Source organism: Lonchura striata, chromosome 28, assembly GCF_050655825.1.
Source record: "Lonchura striata isolate lonStrDom1 chromosome 28, ASM5065582v1, whole genome shotgun sequence".
Classification (NCBI taxonomy): domain Eukaryota; kingdom Metazoa; phylum Chordata; class Aves; order Passeriformes; family Estrildidae; genus Lonchura; species Lonchura striata.
The window spans coordinates 5,101,444-5,121,547 of NC_140730.1; the positions used below are offsets into that span (position 1 = coordinate 5,101,444).

Sequence of the window (20,104 nt, forward strand, 5' to 3'; positions counted from 1 at the left end):
ACCCCAAAGATTCCTGGCATGAACCACCTGCTGATGGTAACAAAATAAACCTCATCATCCCAAGAATTTGCACATTTCCAAAAAGCCAAATTTAAAACAAGGGACACAAGACAATGAAGAACTCTGCAACCTTAAAACTCAGAGCAATTAAGCCACAACTAAGTGCAATTAGCATAATCTCCCCACTTCCTCTTGCTTTTGTCAAGCTGGAATTTGCTTTCAGCCTTGACAGATTGCAGTCACCTGCTCCTCCAGCACAAGCCTGCCAATCCTGTGTGCCAGCCATGGGGAATTTGGGATGGGTGAAGCTCTCCCTGCTGTTGTGGTTTTGCTCTTTGCCATGAAGAGGTGAGATCTGGAACACCTTGGAGAGCAGAATTCTCCCTTCTGTACCACAGCATGAGCTGGGTTCAGCACTGGTTGTCACTGGGATGTCCCACACCTGCACTGGGTGCCAGCTCTGGCCACCTGCAGTCTCCAGGTGGTGGCTGCTCCATCCCTGGAGCATCCAAGGCTGGCTTGAAAAGAGCTCTGGGCATCCAAGGCTGGGTTGGACAGAGCTCTGAGCATCCCTGGGGCATCCCAGGCTGGGCTGGAAAGAGCTCTGAGCATCCCTGGAGGACCCAAGGTGCGTAGGACAGAGCTCTGAGCATCCTGGAGCATCCAAGGCTGAGTTGGACAGAGCTCTGATCATCCCTGGGGCATCCCAGGCTGGCTTGAAAAGAGCTCTGAGCATCCAAGGCTGAGTTGGACAGAGCCCTGAGCATCCCTGGAGCATTGCAGCCTGGCTTGGACAGAGCTCTGAGCACTCTGCTTTGGTGGAAGGTGTCCCTGCCCATGGCAGGAGGTTGGAATTAAATGAGAATGAGCTTTAAGGTCCTTTCCAACCCAGACCATCCTGGTCCAGCTTCCTGCTCACATCAGGGTGCCCTTCCATGGGCTCAGATCCCCGCTGGGCAATGGCACTGCAGCTGCTCCAGCTCTGGAACTGCCTGAGCTGGCTCCCCAATGTGCTGTGTCCCCTTCAGGCACTGCTCATCCCTCTTTTCATTCCCACATGTCCCCAGACACCTCCCTGAGCAGGGACACTGGGGACAGCAAGGACCCTGGAGGGTTCCTCAGCTCAGGACCTGCACCTTCAGAGGGCCCAGCTGAGGGTGATGTGTCACTCAGGAAGGAGTTTGCTTGCTCCAGAGTTTGTAAGAGCACTTAAACCTTAGGCCAGACAAGGAACCATGGCCTAGAACCAGGGACATCAAACTCTGCACTTCTACCCTGCAAGCCCAGGGTGGGGAAGGTCTGATCAGGGGCTGGCTGAGGCCCCCACTCCATCCTGCACAGCCTGTGGTCACTGAAATCTCTTTTCTACCTTTTGCACTCTTTCCTCTGCCCTTTCTCTGAGTTTTTTTTCAAACTTTGTCCTCGATGAACAAGAAAAACCTTGCAGAGCAACACAATCCTTGTGCAGCACTTCAGGAGTGTGAGCCTGGCCCAGCCTGGGGTGGGAGGGATGCCCAGAACAAGAACTGCCTGATCCTGCAGGTTGTGTTTCCCCAGCTACAACCAGAAACCTTCACTCTCCACCAGCTGAAATAAAGACTGAGCTCCCCCACGAGCCCTGACCTGGAGTTTGAAATAAGAATTAAGAATCAGACTGGTCTAAAGCTCCTTTTGTTGTCTCAGGAACAGTGAAGAAGCCAGATATTTTTATTTTTTGCCCTAAGAATGACAGCAAACCAGCCCCTAACCCCAGAGCAAACCTGTTAGAATAGAGAAACACCACTTTGTGCATGGGATTTATGGGTGCAGGACATGCTTGAGCTTCATCCAAACACAGGGAAACCAAGGCAGGTCCAAGGACTCAACCCAAATCTCACCCAAGCATGTGCTCATCCCTCAGTGCTCCTGCATGGAAGCCACAAACCAGGATGCAAAGGCCCAGCAGAACAGTGGGAATATCACACAAAGCAGGGAAATCGTTGGCAGAGTGAGAGAGAGGCCCAGCACATGGATTTAGCACAGCACTGGGACAGGAATGGGCTTCCTGAGGCAGAGAGAGGGGAAAAAAAAGGCATTTTCAGGCTTTTGGTGTGTGCTGGCTGAGGGGAATCTGTCACAACTCACACCGAGTCATGGCTGTGCATTCACAAATGATTTTTCAGCCGTGTTTCAGTTCCAATAAAAGGAATAAAACTTCCTCAAATGTGTTCATCTGGCTGCCAGCAACTTCCGTTGCAAGGCAGATGAAATAAATAAACCCATATTTATATTTATTATAAATAAAGAAAATAACAGAATCCTGAGCATCTCAGCAGCAACCATTATCATGGCACTTTTTGCAGACTATTTTTCCTGGGGAATGGGCTGTTTTGGGCAGCACAGCTCAATCACAGGCTGCTTTTGAGTGCCTCCTGCTGTTGAATACACCAAAGAAATAATTCTCCTACCAAAGCAGGGGAAAAGGTTGTAAATTCTGATTGTAACTTACATGGCTGTTGAGCAAACTGCTTTTGTGTGATGTAATCCCTTCATTTTTTTGTAGGTTTTCAATCGCCATTTCAAGCTAAAGGAAAAAACGTGCATAGGAGAGAGAAAAAAAAAAGGAAAAAGAAAGGAAATCAGATAGTTAGCAACAGCCAGGATTATTGTTTCTTTATTAATATTTGAATGATTAATGCTTTATATCAACAAGCTTGTGAAAAAGAGGCAAACAGATGTGGATGGAGCTGCAGAGGCGTTACTGGGACATGCAAATGGACACACAGCAGGAATCCCCACAGGGGTGACAAAGCAAGGCCAGGGGGGTTCATCTTCCACTAAAGCACTGCCTATTTACAAAAAAAAAAAAGCCATTTTCCTCCTCTTTTTCCCTTCCTGCTGAGAGCAAACCATCACCAGGCAGAGCCACTGCAGAGACTGGCTGCAGAGTTGGACCCAGGCTTTCCAAGGAGAGCTGGCAGTAATGACTTAGTTACTGTCACCTCTTCATATTTTGTCAAAAAGCCCTAAAAAAATTAAATAATAAACCTCAAGAATTAAATAAAGCAAGGAGAGTGCATGAACTAGAATGGTCAGAGATTGGCTGCAGAGTTGGACCAGGCCTTCCAAGGTGAGTTGGCAATAATGATTTGGTCACCTCTACATATTTTGTCAAAAACCCTAAAAAATTGAATAAAGCTGGGGTGCAAGGAGAGAGCATGAACTGTAATGGATGAGGGCTCTCTGCTGCCTTGTGCCTCTCCTGAACCCTTCTTGTCTTCTCCACTCTGCTCCTGGGCCAGATTCTGGGAAGCTCCTTTAGCAGATGGTTGCTGGTCCCAAAACTCCAGAGCTCCTCTACAAGCTTTTTGCATGAAAAAAAAAAAAATCCTCAAAACTCACCAAACCCCACATTAGAGCCTGGCAGGAGCAGAACCTGTTTGTCTCCAGCAGATGTTCCCAAACCCTGTTTGACATGTCCCAAACCCTGTCTGAGGTGTCCCATACCCCTTCTGAGGTGTCCAAAACCCTGTTTGAGGTGTCCCAAACCCCTTTTGACATGTCCCAAACCCCATTTGAGGTGTCCCAACCCCCTTCTGACATGTCTCAAACCCCGTTTGAGGTGTCCCAAACCCCGTTTGAGGTGTCCCAAACCCCTTTTGACAGGTCTCAAACCCCTTTTGAGGTGTCCCAAACCCCGTTTGAGGTGTCCCAAACCCCGTTTGAGGTGTCCAAACCCCATTTGAGGTGTCGCAAACACCTTTTGAGGTGTTCCAAACCCCATTTGTTGTGTCCAAACACCTTTTGATGTGTCCCAAAAGCCATTTGTGGTGTCCAAACCCCTTTTGAGGTGTCCCAAACCCCTTTTGACATGTCCCAAACCCCATTTGAGGTGTCCCAAACCCTGTTTGAGGTGTCCCAAACCCCGTTATCTGTGCCCTGGCAGGACAAGGCAGCAGCACACAGAACCTGCAGCCAGAGCTCTGCTCTCTGTCCTCATTTAACCCTTGTGGGCACACCCACAAAGCATCTGCAGATGATCTGCCCATGGCCTCCTGCCCACATTGACTCACCCCACAGTGGAGATTAGGGCTGAGATAAGACCAGCCCTAACAAAGCCAGGCTCTGTCCCAGCAGGGTGGTGAGCAGAGCACATCAGACCCAGCTTCTGAAGTGACATGTGAAGGTGGCACCACCTCCAGCACAGTGCCTTGGCTCCCACCCCGAAGTGGAGCTACTTCTTGAGGTGTTCTCACCCCATTCAGGCTCAGATTAGTGGGGTTTCACTGCCTCACACCATGATGGACCAGGAGGAAGCACAGCCTGAGTGCTGACACAGCTTCAGGAAATGAGTCAGAGGTGGAGGGAGACCCAATTTCCTTCCTCTGCTCAGGGGCTGTTTGAGCAGCAGAACAGAAACGCTGCCTGGCCTTTGCTGTTGGCAGGTATCCCATCCAAAACCTTGCATCTGCAATAAAATCTATTTACAGGGGAAAGACCAAAAGCTCTTAAGCAGCTCTGAAGGAAGGTGAAGAGCTCTGAGGACCCACTTATGGGAGGTCTCAAGGATTTCCTCTCTTGGTCCAGACTAATTTAGGTGAAGATTAATAGTGCTGTGTTGGCACAGATATTGAATGTTCCCTGTGCTGCTTCAGCCCATATGCTGGAGCACAATATTGGTGTTCCAGCAGAGAGGGAAGATTTCCTAAGAGGTTTCTTGAAGTATCTGAATTTTTTTCTTTAGTGCACACACAAGTTTTACCAAACATCTTTCAGCTTCGTAAAGCAGCTCTTGGACCACTGCTAGTCCTGAAGTACTCCCTTGTTTCCATTCTCCTCTGGAGGTGCCTTCTTTGCCTTCCAGACCTCCAATCCCTCTGTTTCCCCACCACTGACCACTCTGAGCTCTGCTTTCCTTTCCTCCCACAGAGCTCCCAATCCTGCCCCACCACATTTTGCCAGAGCCCCTCTGGCCTCCTTAACACCAGCCTTTGTTTAGGCTGGACATTAAAACAGAAAATAATGTTCCAGCCCATGGATTTGATTCAGTCCCTGCTGTCCTTAAGGCACCCATCCTTTCTGGTGGGTGCCCAGAGCAGCTGTGGCTGCCCCTGGATCCCTGGAAATGTCTCAGGCCAGGCTGGACAGGGCTTGGAGCAGCCTGGGACAGTGGGAGGTGTCCCTGCCATGGCAGGGGTGGCACTGGGTGGGATTTAAGGTCCCAAACCAAATGACTCCAGGATTAATTCCAAGCAGTCAAGGCTCTGCTCCACCTCACTCTGTGCTGGAAGGACTGACAGCCACACACAGACACAGCCCTGGGCTGCCTGCCAGGCTTTTTCCCACCTTTTCCAGCCCTTCCTCAGATATTTTGTGTTAAAATACCTTCAGAAAGCTCATTCCTACATGCAACAGAGTGAATTTATCTCAGATGTATTTCCACAAAGGTCGCTTTCTAATTTTTTTTTTTCCTGATGAACAGCCTTATCTCATATAATAACTACCAACTAAATCCATTCATGGGATATTTCTACTGACATATTTTCCACTTGGGCTTTTATATTGTGCTCATCACCATGGAAATTACAAAACCCCCAAACAACAACAACAAAAAAGTCCCCCAAAATTCCAAGAGTAAAGTTGTGCAGTTTTGTAAGATGCAGTCCCACACAGGTGATGCTTCCAAATATTAACTTTGAGCAAAAACCAAATGGTCCAGTGCTAATTTTTAACTATGAACAGTTAAAATACACACACACACACACACACACACACACACACACACAATTCTCACCCAAGAAAAGAACCTCAGCATCTGTCATTTTCTCTTCCACCCAAACCAAGGACTTTTCCCCTGTGCCTACCCAAGGCAGAGCACAGTTACTACAGGAGCAAATCAACCTTTCAAGGCACAAAGATTCAAAAAACATAAAGTCTATATTCTAAAACTCAGTGGGAAAATAAAGTACAACTTAACAGGCTAGATTTCCATGAGTTCTCAGTGGCAACAGCTCCTGTTTTTCTCCCTAGTGATGCTGCTCACATTTTAAATTCTGGCTACATCCCCTGAATTGCACCTACACTAGTATTTATATTTATATATGAATGCATAAACACACAGAAGTCTGCAGAGGGAGGTGAGCAGTGTCCCAGGAAATGAGCTCCAAGCACTCCTGGCAGCTGCTAAGGGCTGGGAGATTCCCAAATCAAAGCCCTGGTGCTTCTTTCTGCAAAAAGGCTGTTTTGGGTGAAGAGCTGTAAGCCCTCAGTCCCACACAGCTGGCAGCTGGAGGGACACGATTTAAAGAAATCAGAACTTTAAACCATTTCTGTTTGATCAGTATTACCCCTAAAAGACATTTTCTGAACATATGGCAAGGACAGAATACACAATGGTGTAGAAGATATATACACAAAGGCTTTTTGATCACTGTGCACTCAGCATCATCAGCTTGACATAACTTATGTGCTAATTAGCCAATGGGTTAAGGAAGAATTTCTCAGGTCTCTTCATAATTGAAGATATATTTCAATATTTTGGGTAAGCATGTGTTAGATGTTTGACTTATCAGAAAATATAAATAGATACAAATTTACATTAGAAAATGTAAACACAGACAAATCTTTAAAAGCCAAAAATATTTTTTTTGGTAAGGAGAAAAAACAAATCAAATGATTTATTAATATGCTGGTTTATGGTTTATCAAATGCTTTATTAATATTTGAATTATTAGTGTTTTCTCTTCTCTAATGCTGCATAATTTCAGTGATTTGCTGAGCGAAAGGGACAATCCAAACTGAAAAATAATTGTGGTACACCAGTGTCTATTCTCTCCCTTGCACCAAGGCAGGTTACAGACATAAACAGTGATAATGACAGGTCAGTTTAAGTTTCTGAAGGCTTTTCAGTTCCCTTTGGAATCATTCCTGGCCCCCGAGCCGTGGTGCCTGCAGGGCTACATACCGTTGCTGGAGAGGAGCGTGAGGTGTGGGACAGAGAATGTCTAGAGTTCTCCAGCCCCCCATGAATGAGATAGGCTCCCGAGCCGGAGAGGATCTGACTTCCCCCAATGTCCATGGTGATGCCCACCATGTTGTGAGAGGGAATGGCTGTAGGAGAGGATGTCGCTGTAGTCACCTGAGCTCCACCTCCTCCCTGCGCTTCGAAATAGGGCGCGGCGCCGGCGGGGGCGTAAATCTGCGCCTCGCTGCTGTAGGAGTAGGCAGCTCGTCTGTGCAGGGGACAAAAGAGAGGAGCTGGAACAGGGAATCCTGTGTTGGACAGCTTCAGGAAGCTGGGGAAGTGTCAGAAAACCCCTGGTGTTATAGGTCAGCCCTTAGGTCAGAAAACCCTGGTGTTACAGGTGTTCCCCACCGAGAAGATGATTCTCGTTCGCAGCCCCGTAGGTATGGTAAGGTGGGAAGAGGAAAGCCATACCACACCCCCATCATTCCTCAGGTGACTAAAGAGCAGGACCAAATTTGCCTCTGTAATCCCATTTTTTCCATTTCTCAATAGGATTTTTCCTGTTTCCACTGTAAGATTATGGCCCTGCTTCAAATGGCAGCCCCATAAATATGGTAAGGTGGGACAGGAAAGCCATACCACACCCCCATCATTCCTCAGTTGTCCCTTAATCCTACACAGACTAAAGAGCAAGACCAAATTGGCCTCTGTAATCCCATTTTGTCCATTTCTAAATAGGATTTTTCCTGTTTCCACTGTAAGATTATGGCCCTGCTTCAAGTGGCAGCCCCATGGGCATAGGAAAGTGGGAACTAGAAAGCCTTACCACACCCCCATAATTCCTCTTAATCCAACAGAGACTAAAGAGCAAGATCAAATTGGCCTCTGTAATCCCATTTTGTCCATTTCCAAATAAAATTTCTCCTGTTCCCACTGTCCTCGCCCACATCCACAGGTGCTGGTAAAATTATTTTCATTTATTTTTTTGAGAAGGGTAAACCATCCAAATCAAAATAAGAGTTAACTGTTCGAGCCAAATGAAGTATAGAAAAGGAAAAGGGGGGTTGTTATAGGTAAGTAATTGTAATAGTTAGCTCTCATTATTAAGAGATAGGTATTTTGTAAATAAGCCACATGGCTGGTAGTCATGGGGACTCCCAGTGCTGAAAACCTTTTCCTTATTAAAAAAATTATTTAAAAAATATTAAATTCCTGATTAAAAAAAAAATATTTGTTGTAATATTTTTTAAAGATTTAATAAACCTTTGAAATTCTAGAAGTGAGCAGTTGTTTCTCACAGTCTTTGGGGTTTGCTCTGTTGGAATGGGAACAATCAGCCCTGCAGCACAAGCTCACAGTGAGGGCAGCTCCTTGTGAGGAACTGGGGTGAGGAAGGCCAAAAGGAGGCACAAAATGGGGCACAGGAGGCAGGAGGAAGAAGAAATTCTAAGGGCAGAGAGGCCCTGGCACAATTTTGGCTGCTCCATGCCTGGAAGTGTCCAAGGCCAGGCTGGACAAGGCTTGGAGCAGCCTGGGATGGTGGAAGGTGTTGGGGAGTTGGAAGGAGATGGGCTTTAAGGTCTTTTCCAACCCCAACCATTCTGGCATTCCTTGACTATATAAAATATTCCAACACCCCTTTTTCCCTCTAGAAGTTCCACTTCTAAAGCTGCTCATGTCACCACACAAAGGGGAGCAGGATTCCCTGGAGAACAATCCCTCCATGAGGACAACACCCCCAGGGCTGGAAACCACCCTCACCCCCACCACAACACCTGAAACAGCTGCTGCTCCTCCTCCTCCTCCTCCTCCTCCTCCTCCTCCTCCTCCTCCTCCTCCTCCTTCCACGGTGGGGCTGGGGAGGAAGGAGCCCAGGGGAGGGAAGGGCTGGGAGGAGGGATGGGGACAGCTCAGAGAGGTTCTTACATGGTTCCATTGGTGTAAACAGCTTCTCCTCCTTCCACATACTGCACCTGGGCTGGATAAATGTGCTGCACAGACTGCACCTGCAACAGGCAGCAAGAAGTCAGGGATTGCTCAGGAGCTGCTGGTTAAACTGCACAGCTCTAACCTTTGAAAAAAAATTTTAAAAAAAAATAAAACACCCTCCTGCTCCCCCTCCCCTGCCCCTCCATGCTTAGGAACGCCAAAGGAGGTTTTTATTTTCAAAGGTCAAGTTAAAATAGATAAATAAGTGGCTGCTCCATGAGAAGTGGAACAATGGAGCTGGGTTTTCTCTGGACATGTGTTTTGGGGCTGATTAATAGGGGTGAGCTCATGCTGCAGCCTTTCCTTCAGAGGGGAGCCTTAGTGTCCAAGTGCACCCCAGCCCCCTTTTTTGTTGCCCTGGGAGGGAAGGAGTTGCCCTCTATCAAATTTTCTTCCCCCTGAAATGGAGCCACCGAACAAAAAAATCACTAAAGGAAAAAAATTAAGAGGGTCAGACTCGCTGTCCACATGGAGCAGCAGCACATATCCCTGGTTTCTTAGGAAACAAGCCCTGGAAAAGGCAAAGTTCAAATAAATAAAAACACTTGCACGGCTCTCTGGCACCAAACCATTTTATGGAGCCACGTGCAGGCAGCGAATTTGTTTACTTAAAAAAACAACCCAAACATTTTGCCTCTAAAAAACATCCTTACTAAAGGAGATTGCTTTTAATTTAACTTTGATTTGATAAATGCTTTTAAATTTAAGTTGAAAGCACCCATCAAATGTTCAAATACATGAAAGACAACTGCTACAACAAAGGTTCTTACTAAACTTCAAATATCTTGAGAGTTTCTTTTGTCATCAGTCTAAGAAAGGAGGAGAGAACTGGAGAAAGTGGTCCCAGCTCTGTGACTGCCCACAAGACTTTAATTAAGATTTTTCAGAAGTGAGCCTGGGGAGCTGCTGGTGCTGGGGTGTCTGTCCCAGTGCTCATTACCTGCTGTGGAACCTGCTGGACTCTGGGAACAGAGATTTGCTGCATCTGAGCCCCTTTGGGAGCGGAGCCTGTGGCTTGGACCAAAACCCTCTGCAAGAAGAAGATACAGGAGGAGACAATTTTAGTGCATAACACAGGTGAGCCAGGTGTTCTCTTCCAAAATTTCATGGCCAACTTGCCCCTGACACCAGCAGCAGCAGTGGCATCCTGTAATCAGTGGTCCCCACCCTCCTGTGGGATGCACCAACCTGAACTCAGCCCCCTGAATTTGGGCAAATTTCTGACAGGAATCATCTTTAAACCTCCATGAAAGGAAGCAGCAGTTCATTGATAAGCTCAGGCACAGCTGAGCAAGAATCACTCCTCACATATCCACATTTGGCTGCAAAGCTCCTTCTCTTAGAGCTGCTAAACCAACCACACTCTGTCTCCTGCAACAAGGAATCCCACCCAGCTCCTGCCAGCACCAAAGCTCAGGTGGTTCTGCTTCTCCCTGCAGGGCCACCACGGGCACAGGGACATTTTGTGGTGGTGGCTCTGTCACTTCCATCATCCCTGTCTTACACTCCACTTTCAGTCTGAGGTTGTCAGAACATCTCAGAGTGCTCAGCACCTTCAGATCCAGCAAAACAAACGTGGGGATGTGGTGGATGGAGAGAAAGGATTCAGTGGGAGCAGAGCCAAGCATCTCCATGGCCTCTTAAACTTATTCCAAGGACATACATCTTTTAAAAATACCCAGGAGATTTGGCCAACAGAACAAAGAGCCAGAAAACAATCCCAGAAGCAACCTTGATAATTACTGCCTACCTTATACAGGGATATTTATGATTTTAGCCCTCCTAACAAACCTATATAACAACCAGAAATCCGGTTCTAGCAGAATTATAGGTTTATGAGAATTGCCCAGATCTCCAGGCAGCTGCTCCATCTGCAGTCCCCAGGAGACCCTGCACTGAGGACACCCACACTTATTCCAGCCATCACCTGGGCTGTTTTCCCTCCAGAAGGGGCTGTCACCAGTGCAGGATGGGGACAGCACAAGCCCTTTTTGAAATCACACCTTGGCAGTGCCACATACATCAAAGACTCTTTCCTTTCTCCTACTGATTTCCCATTTTCTGGCATGGCTTTTGCCAAATGCCACACTCCAGGCCCAGCTCAGCTCCTCACTGCCTGTCCAGGTGCTCTTATCTTCCAGCCAAGATAAGGAATCATCCCCAACCTGGAAGGTGAGGCCATCCTGCTCAAACCAGAAGGGGCACCAGTGCTCAACAAGCCTGAGGGCTTCAGCCTCACACCATTCCTGCTGGCAGCAGCTCATCCCCGTGCTTTCTTCATCCTGCTGCTGAGAAGGAAGGCTCTGGATGCTCCTCCTCTTCAGCACTCTTCCACGATCCCCTGGATTTTCCTTAATCCGTGGAGTCCCACTCGGTGCTCCAGCAAAGGCAAAGGTTGGATGGGTGATTTCATAATCCAAAGGTTTTCCAGCCTTTGTTCACAGCCAAATCCACACTGTGATCCCCAGGACACCTGGCACTGCTGTCCCCATCCCTGCCACGCCAGCAGGGAAGGATCTCCGTGGATGGGAAGGCTGGGAGGTGACAGCAGCACTCTGGATCACCCCATGGGAATGTCTGTGGCTCCTGGAGAGTCAAATACTCCTTCTAATTCCCAATCTTTATTTGTTCCTTTTCATCAGCATCAAGTGGCAGTGCTGCTGCTCACTTGGGAGTTGGAGAAGGATGAAGCTGAGTTACACCCACCCATCCTCTTACCCCTCCAGCTTCCTGAGACAGAAATTTCTTTTGCAAGTTCCCCAAAAGGCATAAAAAGGAAGAAAGAGGAACCAGTTTCACTTAACCCTTCCCATTTTGCATTGGGTGGTTCCTGTTCATCACTTGAAGCCATCACTTGTCTCCTGCTGGGCCTCCCAAAGGCAGCAAATTCATGGGCATTAACCATAAACCCTCCTCTGCAAATTAAAATGTTGGGATCTGCCTACCCAAGGAAGAGACCATGGAATGGTTTGGGTTGGGGGGGACATTAAAGCTCATCCAGTGCCACCCTGCCACGGCAGGGACACCTTCCACCATCCCAGGCTGCTCCCAGCCCTGTCCAGCCTGGCCTTGGCACTGCCAGGGATCCAGGGTGGGCACCCTGTGCCAGGGCCTGCCCACCCTGCCAGGGAACAATTCCTGCCCAATCTCCCATCCAGCCCTGCCCTCTGGCACTGGGAGCCATTCCCTGTGTCCTGTCCCTCCAGGCCTTGTCCCCAGTCCCTCTCCAGCTCTCCTGGAGCCCCTTCAGGCCCTGCCAGGGGCTCTGAGCTCTCCCTGGAGCTTCTCCTCTCCAGGGCAGCACCCCCAGCTCTCCCAGCCTGGCTCCTGAGCAGCCCTTGCAGCATCTCTGTGGCTCCTCTGGACCTGCCCAAAGCTGTCCTTGCCCTTCTTGTGCTGAGGACTCAAACGTGGCCCCAGCAGTGCAGGGGGAGGCCAGGAGGGCAGAGCAGAGGGGAAGAATCCCCTCCCTGAGCTGTGGCTGCAGCTCTGCCCTCACCTCTCAGGTACCTAGCAGCACTGTTCCATCCTCCCCTGCTCTTACTGACACCCCAAACCATGACAACAGGAAATTCACCCCAAACAAACACTCAGCTGGCACAAAGTGACTCCTTTGGGGACCTAAATTAAACCCCAAACACTTTTAAACCTTGCAGACGCATTGGGAGCACTCAAACCCACAGGCACAACACCTTTATCAACAGGTTGTCCCTACTACCTCCACGAGCTGATTAAAAACCCTCTCCCCACTATCAAAAGCTGGGATTAAAATATATCTGCCAGGGAAAAAAGGGCTCTTTTCCATGGAAACAGCATCCCCAGCTGTGCATACGTTACCTGCTGCGAGGCTGGCACTGGCTGCACCACTGGTGCCTGCGCTGGGGCCGACGTGTGAAGAGCCACAGAAGCTGCTGAGTCTGATCCACCCTCTGGACTCTGCATGCTCACTGCTGGGGACAGCACAGGGACATCAGAGGGGACAGCACAGCACAGCCACACACCCCCCCAACCCCTCTAAACCAAGGGTAAAATCCCAGTGGAATATCCAGAGGGAAGAGCTGGGAAGGGAGGCAGCTCCCGTCCTACACACAGGGCTCCTTTTAGTGCCTGCAGCTAATTTTAATGCAGAATTATGTGAAGGAAAAAGAAAGTTGCACAATTGTTACACGGAGAGTAGAGGGAAGGAACAGAAAATGCACTTCTATATTTAACTGAAAAGTGGTGTTGGAAAATTATTGTGTCACAGTGAGCATCACACATGATTGGGAAGAGTAGGGGCATATTTTTAAAATAATGCTTTCTCCCCTTCTGCCTTATCATGTTTAACTACTGCCAAAAAAAGTTTTTTATCAAACCTAAATTCCACTGGGAATGTGGGGCGGCCAGCTTGGGTTTACAACCAGAAAAAAACAAGAATGAAGAGCACAAGAACAGCAGTCATCATCATTTTAGAAGCCCTGAAGCAGCATCTCCACCCTCCCATCCCTGGCCTTGCCCCAAAACCCCACCGAGGTCCCCAGCCAGCCACAGCATCACCCCCCAGTGCCACACAACCCTGCAGAGCTGATGGTGCCCTCAGCATCCTCAAATCCCAGTCCCAGCTCTCCCTCCTGGCACTCTCCCAGCCCTGGGGACACCCGGAGATGCTGAGACAGCACAAAATGGCATTTTGAGAGATTTTTTTGGGGTGGGGGAGCCTTTTTTCCTTGTTTTCTTGTGAAATTTCCTGCTTAATAAACTATTTTAGGAGGGTTTCTGCTGTCACTTCAAAATCAAAAGGTTAAAAACATCCAGATTTTGGGCAGTGTCATTTCTGCTTTCTTGGACTCACTGCTGAACCTCTAAACAACATTATGATGGCTTTTATTTCCCTTCTCCTGCCAGTATTTAAACTTTTCCCTCACCTTTGTGCAAGTTAAGAGAAAAAAGGGAAAAAAGATAAATTGAAAGACACTGCACCTGTTCATTTGTATTCAAAAGAAATGCAAGGGGGTGTGAAGTTACAGAATTTACCTGTTTATTCCTTCAGCCATCAACAAACCTCCCCAAATATTAAAATTCTCCAAAACCCAGGTTTTTAATTTTTTTTTTTTTCACAATACTCCATACTCCCCAATTACTCTCCCAACATTCCTAAAGCCCCAGAGCTTGCAAATAATTTTTCTCACATCTGGGTGAAAAAGTAGATACAGAACCCACACAGTCACAGCTACCAGATGAACCTAACGAGCCAGAAACAATGGAAATTAAATCAATATTTATTCCTGTGTCCCCCCAGGCCCCTCCAGCTGCCCTCAGCACCCCCATCCCTGCAGCTCTGCTATAAAAAGGCAGCACCTGCCTCTCCCCATCACTGCCTCTGCCTGGGCTTTAGCCAAAGCCTCCCTGTGAGAAGATTCCAGTGGCAACAGTGCCGTGGGATCAGGAAAGTAAGATTTCTCCCAGTAAATTCCAGCTCCCCGCCTGCTCCAGCCACAAATTATTTGCAATTAAACACTCAGGCAGCACTGCTGGGTTTGGAATGCTCAGGTGGAGATGCTGGGCAGGACAGGGAGGCACTTTTACCACATCCAATCCCCTAACTTTTCCAAAAGTGTTTATTTTCTCTCTTGTGGCCTGGGCTTTGGTTTGCAGCTCCCCAGGGTTTTCTGAGTAGTATGGTGAGGTTACAGAAGAGAGGTGGGTGAGTTGATAAAGCTGTTTTAATCATCTGTTAATGGTTCTGGCAGGGTCAGCTCTTGGCATTTTAGGTCTACCAAAGGTCTCCTTTGAAGTGCAGCTATAATCAGAAAAGAACACTTAGAAGAGATGGATTTAGACTTTGATGATCCCTGTAGGTCCCTGCCAACCCAGAATATTCCACGATTCTATGATTCAAATCACCAACAACTCATCTCTGCTGATCCATTTTGTCTTCTGCTTTCCCTCAGTGGCCAGAAGGGAGCAGAGAGATGTGGGCAGGGTGGAAGGGGAATTGTCTGCTGCAAAAATAAATGCCCAGTGTGATTTTCAGGTTTGTCCCACGAGGCAGTGATGACAGCCATGCCAGACACAAAGGCTCCCAGGAAATCTGCAGGTGGTGTGGGAATCCAGAGCTTCCCTCTGGCTGCCCTGGGACCCTGGCAGGGTCAGGAACCCCCTGGACAGAGCCCCCAGAGACACTGGCTGTGATCTCTGTCCATGGAAAAGAGTTTTCAATCTTACAGGATGAATTACCAGCTCTGAGTGTTTGATATCAGTAATAATTAAATGTGGCACGGGTGCAAAAGTAAAATTTTAGGATTCTAGATAAGGGGTCCAAAGGGGACAAGATGGAGGAAATTGGGTGTGCCTTGTCCTTTTTCTCCTTCTTCATGCCCTCCATGTCTCACTGTGGTGTTGGCATTTTTCTGTTGGTTCAGGCTGGGGACACACTGTCCAACGTAGGTGACAGATATTGGCATGTTCTTGTAAATCCAGCCCAGGGAGTTTCTGGTATTTAATGTTTGTCACATCCCACTGAGGGTAGAGCCCCACACGCTGCCCTGCAGGACAGAGCTGGGCAGGGCAGCAGAACATGTGAGAGATAAACAGAATAAACAACCTGGAAACCAGCACAGACCAATTATGGCTTCTGCTTTGGCAGCGGGGCAGAAAGACAGAGACTTTCTACAACCTCGGGCTCATCAATACCTCAGATCCCGACAGGTGGCACTTCCAGACAAGGTAGACAGACAGAGAAGTCCTGGGCTGCCAAGCCACAAGAACAGGACTTGTTATTACTTTATTTATCAGTGCAACATCCTGGAGAAAGAATAATTCACTTCTCATTAAAACCATCCTGCGCTTCCTGAGAATGGGATTCAGATCCGTGTGTGCCATCTGCTCTGGGTAATCTGTGCTGATGGAAAGCTGACAGCACACACAGAATTCCTGTGCTCCCAGAAACCAGCACGAGGTGCTGCAGAGCTCTGCTGATGCCCTGGCAGCACGGCTGCCAAGCCAGCTGGCACCTGAGCCAAGGCTCCAGAGAGTGGAGAAAGCATTGGCATCCAAGGAGGAGAGGAAATGTGGCACCCAAAGCCTTGCTCTTTGCCCTTCTCCACATATTTATTTTTTAAGAACAGGTCACATAAGTCAGAGGTGGGACTGGCAAGGTTGGTACTCATGGGGTATTCACAGAATTCACAGAATCATGGGGCTGGAAGAGACCTCCAAGGTCATCGAGTCCAGCCCAGCCCCAACACCTCAACTGAACCCTGGCACCCAGTGCCACATCCAGGCTTTGTTAAACACACCCAGGGGTGGTGACTCCACCACCTCCCTGGGCAGCCATTCCAGAACTTTATCACCCTTTCTCTAAAAAACTTCTTCCTAATATCCAACCTATATTTCCCCTGGGGCAGCTTGAGGCTGTGTCCTCTGGTTCTGTCAGTTCCTGGAGAAAGAACCCAACCCCACCTGAGCACAGCCACCTTTCAGGTGTACCTGAAACCCTTCCACCTTTCAGGGAGCTGTAGAGAGTGATTTAAGTCTTGTATTTCCACCATAGATTGGTTTGGGTTGGAAGGGACCTTAAACCTCATCCCATTCACCCCTGCCATGGGCAGAGACCCCTCCCACCATCCCAGGGGGCTCCAAGCCTGGTCTAGCCTGGCCTTGGATGCTTCCAGGGATCCAGGGGCAGTTCCTGTCTCAAATTCTCAGCAGTTCCAGGGACAGGAGCTCCCCTGGAGCAGCTCTGTGGCAGCTCTGTCACATCCTAGAAACAAGTTTCAAAGGATGGCCTTATAAATAAGACTAGATACTGTGGAGAAACAGAACTATAAAAGAGGCATTCAAGTAGGACCCATGAGGGGTAATTTTAGATGATTGTTTTTAAGGCATTTACAGCTTGGTGTGGCTACAGCTCATAGGCCAAGAAACGCTTATAGTATTTTGTAATTAGGAAATAGTTTACTTCTGATTATGATGGTGTGAATTATAACATCTGTGTTGTCTCATCCTGCAAATGAGACTGAAAATGGAATAAAAGTTTTTAAAACTCCTCTCAGTTGCCCCATCTCTGAGTCAGAAAAAGGTTTGATCTGACAACAACCCTGAAGCAAAGGCCCATGAAAGGAGTCCCTGCTTTCCTCCCTGAACACTTTCCACCTCTCACAGGGGAGGAATTTCCCAGAGTTTTGCATCATCTTCTCAGCAGAAACTCCCTGGCTCAAAAGCCCTCCTGCCTCTCTTAGACCTGGCTAAGACACAGAGTTTAGCCCACCTGCAGCTCTGCCACGAGGGGCTGGCACAAGCCGCTGAAGGTGCCTCGTGGCCTCTCCTGGCAGCCCTGGCACTGGGCACTCTGCTAATTGAGCAGTTCATTAATAACCAACAAAGCTTCTGCTGGGTCACACAGAGGATCAGCAGCATCCACAGTTTCATTTCTCACTTCCAGGCCTCCTTACTGGGTGAAGAGCAAAAAAAAAAAAAAAAAAAAAAATTCAGTTTTTGTGGAGAAATGAGCAGATGGGCCTGGCCATGCAGAAGGAATAAAATCATGGTGAGAATCCCACAATGGTTTAGGTGGGAAGGGACCTTAAAGCTCATCTTGTTCCAATGCCCATGGCAGGGACACCTTCCACTGTCCCAGGCTGCTCCCAGCCCTGTCCAGCCTGGCCTTGGGCACTGCCAGGGATCCAGGGGCAGCCACAGCTGCTCTGGGCACCTGTGCCAGGGCCTGCCCACCCTCACAGCCAGGAATTCCTTCTTCATTTTGGGTTTCTAATGCAAATCTGCCCTTTCTAATCCAAATCTGCCCTCCTTCACCTTAAAGCCATTCCCCTTGTCCTGTCACTGCATGGCTTTATGAAAAGTCCCTCTGCAGCTCTTTCATAGGCACCTTTTGGGCACTAAAAAGCTGCTACAAAGTCTCCTTACACTGGATTTATTCAGCACTTTGGCATTTCAGGGAGAGACAAGTTTAAAGTTGCTCAACATGGCTGGTGATGTCACAGGGGCCAGCAGGGCCCTGGAAGGCATCAGAGACATCTGGATTCCAGGTTGCATCATCAGGGAGTGAATCAGGCAGATAATCAGGCTGCTGCCTCTGGAAACCTTCTGTTTACACACAGCTATCTGGGTATCCAAGCAAACAGCAGGGACAGGAAAGGAAATTCAGGGGAAAAAAAAAATAAAACAACCCTAATAACTTCTGGGTGCTATTTCTGGTCCTGCCACCAGCTCGCTCCGTGACCTTGAACAGGATGCTTCCCTTTCCCTGTGCTTCAATTTTCCCACTCCTAAAAAAGCCACAAATCCTCCCCTAGGCAAGGTGGTTTTCCAGCACTGATCTCTGAGGGCTGTCAGAGACTTTTAGAAAGACAAGGAGGAGCAGTACAAGCCTTGAGGGCTGATAAAAACTCAGGTTTTAAATCTGCATGCTTAGAGCTGGACACTCCTTGCAGTGAGGTGGATGCTCCTGTCTCTGGAAATTCAGGGACATGAGCCCCTTTCAGCTGTCCCATAATCCTAGAAACCTCTGGGATGGGGGATAAAGAAGCAGAAATGAAAGGCAAAAAAAAGAGAGAACCCAAATCTAGGACACAGGGGTAGCTAATGACAAAAAGAAAATTGCTAAGTGAAAAAACACGGAGATTAAATCAAAATAAATGGGATGGCTCTGTCACACATGAGACTTTCCTTAGGGGTTAGGGTGGATTTTGCCCTTGTTGGCTGATGGAATTCTCCATCCCTAAGCTGAGAGCAAGTTATGGAAAAAAAAGAGCAATTATTCCTTCTTACATGCCTGCTTTTAACAGTTTTTGGTAAGCATGGAAACAATATGAACTATGTTTCATTCATAAGGCAGCCTTGCCTCCATGTAAATGGCCTTGCCTTTGTTCATCTCTCCTGCCTAAAGCTGCTCCAAAACGCTGGGGAAACAGAGATAAGAGGGGCATTTCAAAATATTTTCTATGTTCAAATTTGCAGGGGGAGCGGGGGGAAAGGAGAAGGCAGCAAGGGGAGATCCTTCAAGGATAAAATTCCTTTATTACATCCTTTTATTTCTGGCAGGACCTTTGAAATAGAACATAATACTGGGATATGAATGAGGGAAAGGAAAAGATCCTCAGTGAGTTTTTTGTTAGTTTTAAGAACAACCAATTATTTGACCTCTGGGATAAAGTTTTTTTTTTTTTAATATCTACTTCTATTTAAGCTTCCCAGTAAACCTTGGTGGGTGTTATTGCCTCCATGGGTAAGAATTCCACTGCCCCTGTCCTTGCCATTCATAAATGGGCTTAACAAGTTATTCTCAAAGGGGATTTAAATGTGGGGCATAAAACTCCAACAGAAAAATGAGTGCCTAGAGGTGCAGGAAATATTAAATCAGATTTTTGATGCCTGAAGGATTTATTTATAGAACCATTTCAGCTGGAAAAGACCTTTAAAGATCCTTTAAAGATCATCGAGTCCAATCATCATCACTGCCAAGTCCACCACAAAATTCCACAGCTTTTATTTCAAATTAATATCTAAAGGTGAGAAAAATTTATTTTTCCAGGTGAAGCTGCTCTGATGAGGCTTTTTATTCCTGATGTTCTTCAAGCAGGGAACAAATGCCCACAGCTTTGGCTCTCCAGGTAAAGCCAGGCATCCTGAATTTCTCATCATCACCTGTGCAGGTTGTCAGACATTTCCCGTTGTAAGAATTGAAAATATATCTGCAGCTAAAATCTCTACAGACATGGGAGAGAGACGAGCTCAGCTACAGCAAGATTTGTATTTATTGGATTTGATTTTAGAGGTCTTTTCCAACCTGAAAATTTCCATGGTAGAACTAAAGCTGTTCCATGCACCAGGAAATTGCAGGAAACCTGGAGGTGGATGGGATTGCCAAAGGCATTTTATACAGGAAAATTCACCTTTAATTAATACAGCAAATAACATTTGTTCATCTTTAATATTATCAGGAATTAATGAGGTTTAGTGCAGCCAACAGCCTCACTTTGTGCTCCACATTTTTCTTTAGCTGATAGAATTTCAGGCTGTCCAGGGGGTGAGAATTACCTAGGGAATCTCATCTGCAAGTCCATGATACAGCCACAAATTTTTAATAAAAATCTCCTGATATCTGTTACTTTATTGCAAATAATGGGAAGGTTGCTGTTTAACTAAAAAAGAAAAAAATATTAAACTATT

General features: G+C 47.4%; 1 protein-coding gene across 12 annotated transcripts in view; it reads right to left on the reverse strand.

Annotated features, from left to right (window-relative positions):
- Positions 1 to 20,104, reverse strand: part of LOC110478007 (DNA-binding protein RFX2) — a 76,680-nt gene that overhangs the window by 23,462 nt on the left and 33,114 nt on the right. For 2 of the 12 annotated variants that reach the window (XM_085562541.1, XM_085562539.1), the window contains exons 2-6: positions 12,773 to 12,885; positions 9,876 to 9,965; positions 8,873 to 8,952; positions 7,118 to 7,211; positions 2,489 to 2,563 (exon numbers count right to left, since the gene is read on the reverse strand). In XM_085562541.1, coding sequence (XP_085418667.1) covers positions 2,489 to 2,563; positions 7,118 to 7,211; positions 8,873 to 8,952; positions 9,876 to 9,965; positions 12,773 to 12,877 — 444 coding nt within the window. In that variant the 5' untranslated portion in view covers positions 12,878 to 12,885. Of the gene's footprint in view, positions 1 to 2,488; positions 2,564 to 6,943; positions 7,212 to 8,872; positions 8,953 to 9,875; positions 9,966 to 11,100; positions 12,064 to 12,772; positions 12,886 to 20,104 lie in introns of those variants that run through there. The other 10 variants (XM_085562534.1, XM_021544296.4, XM_085562544.1 and 7 more) reach the window with 7 other exon arrangements.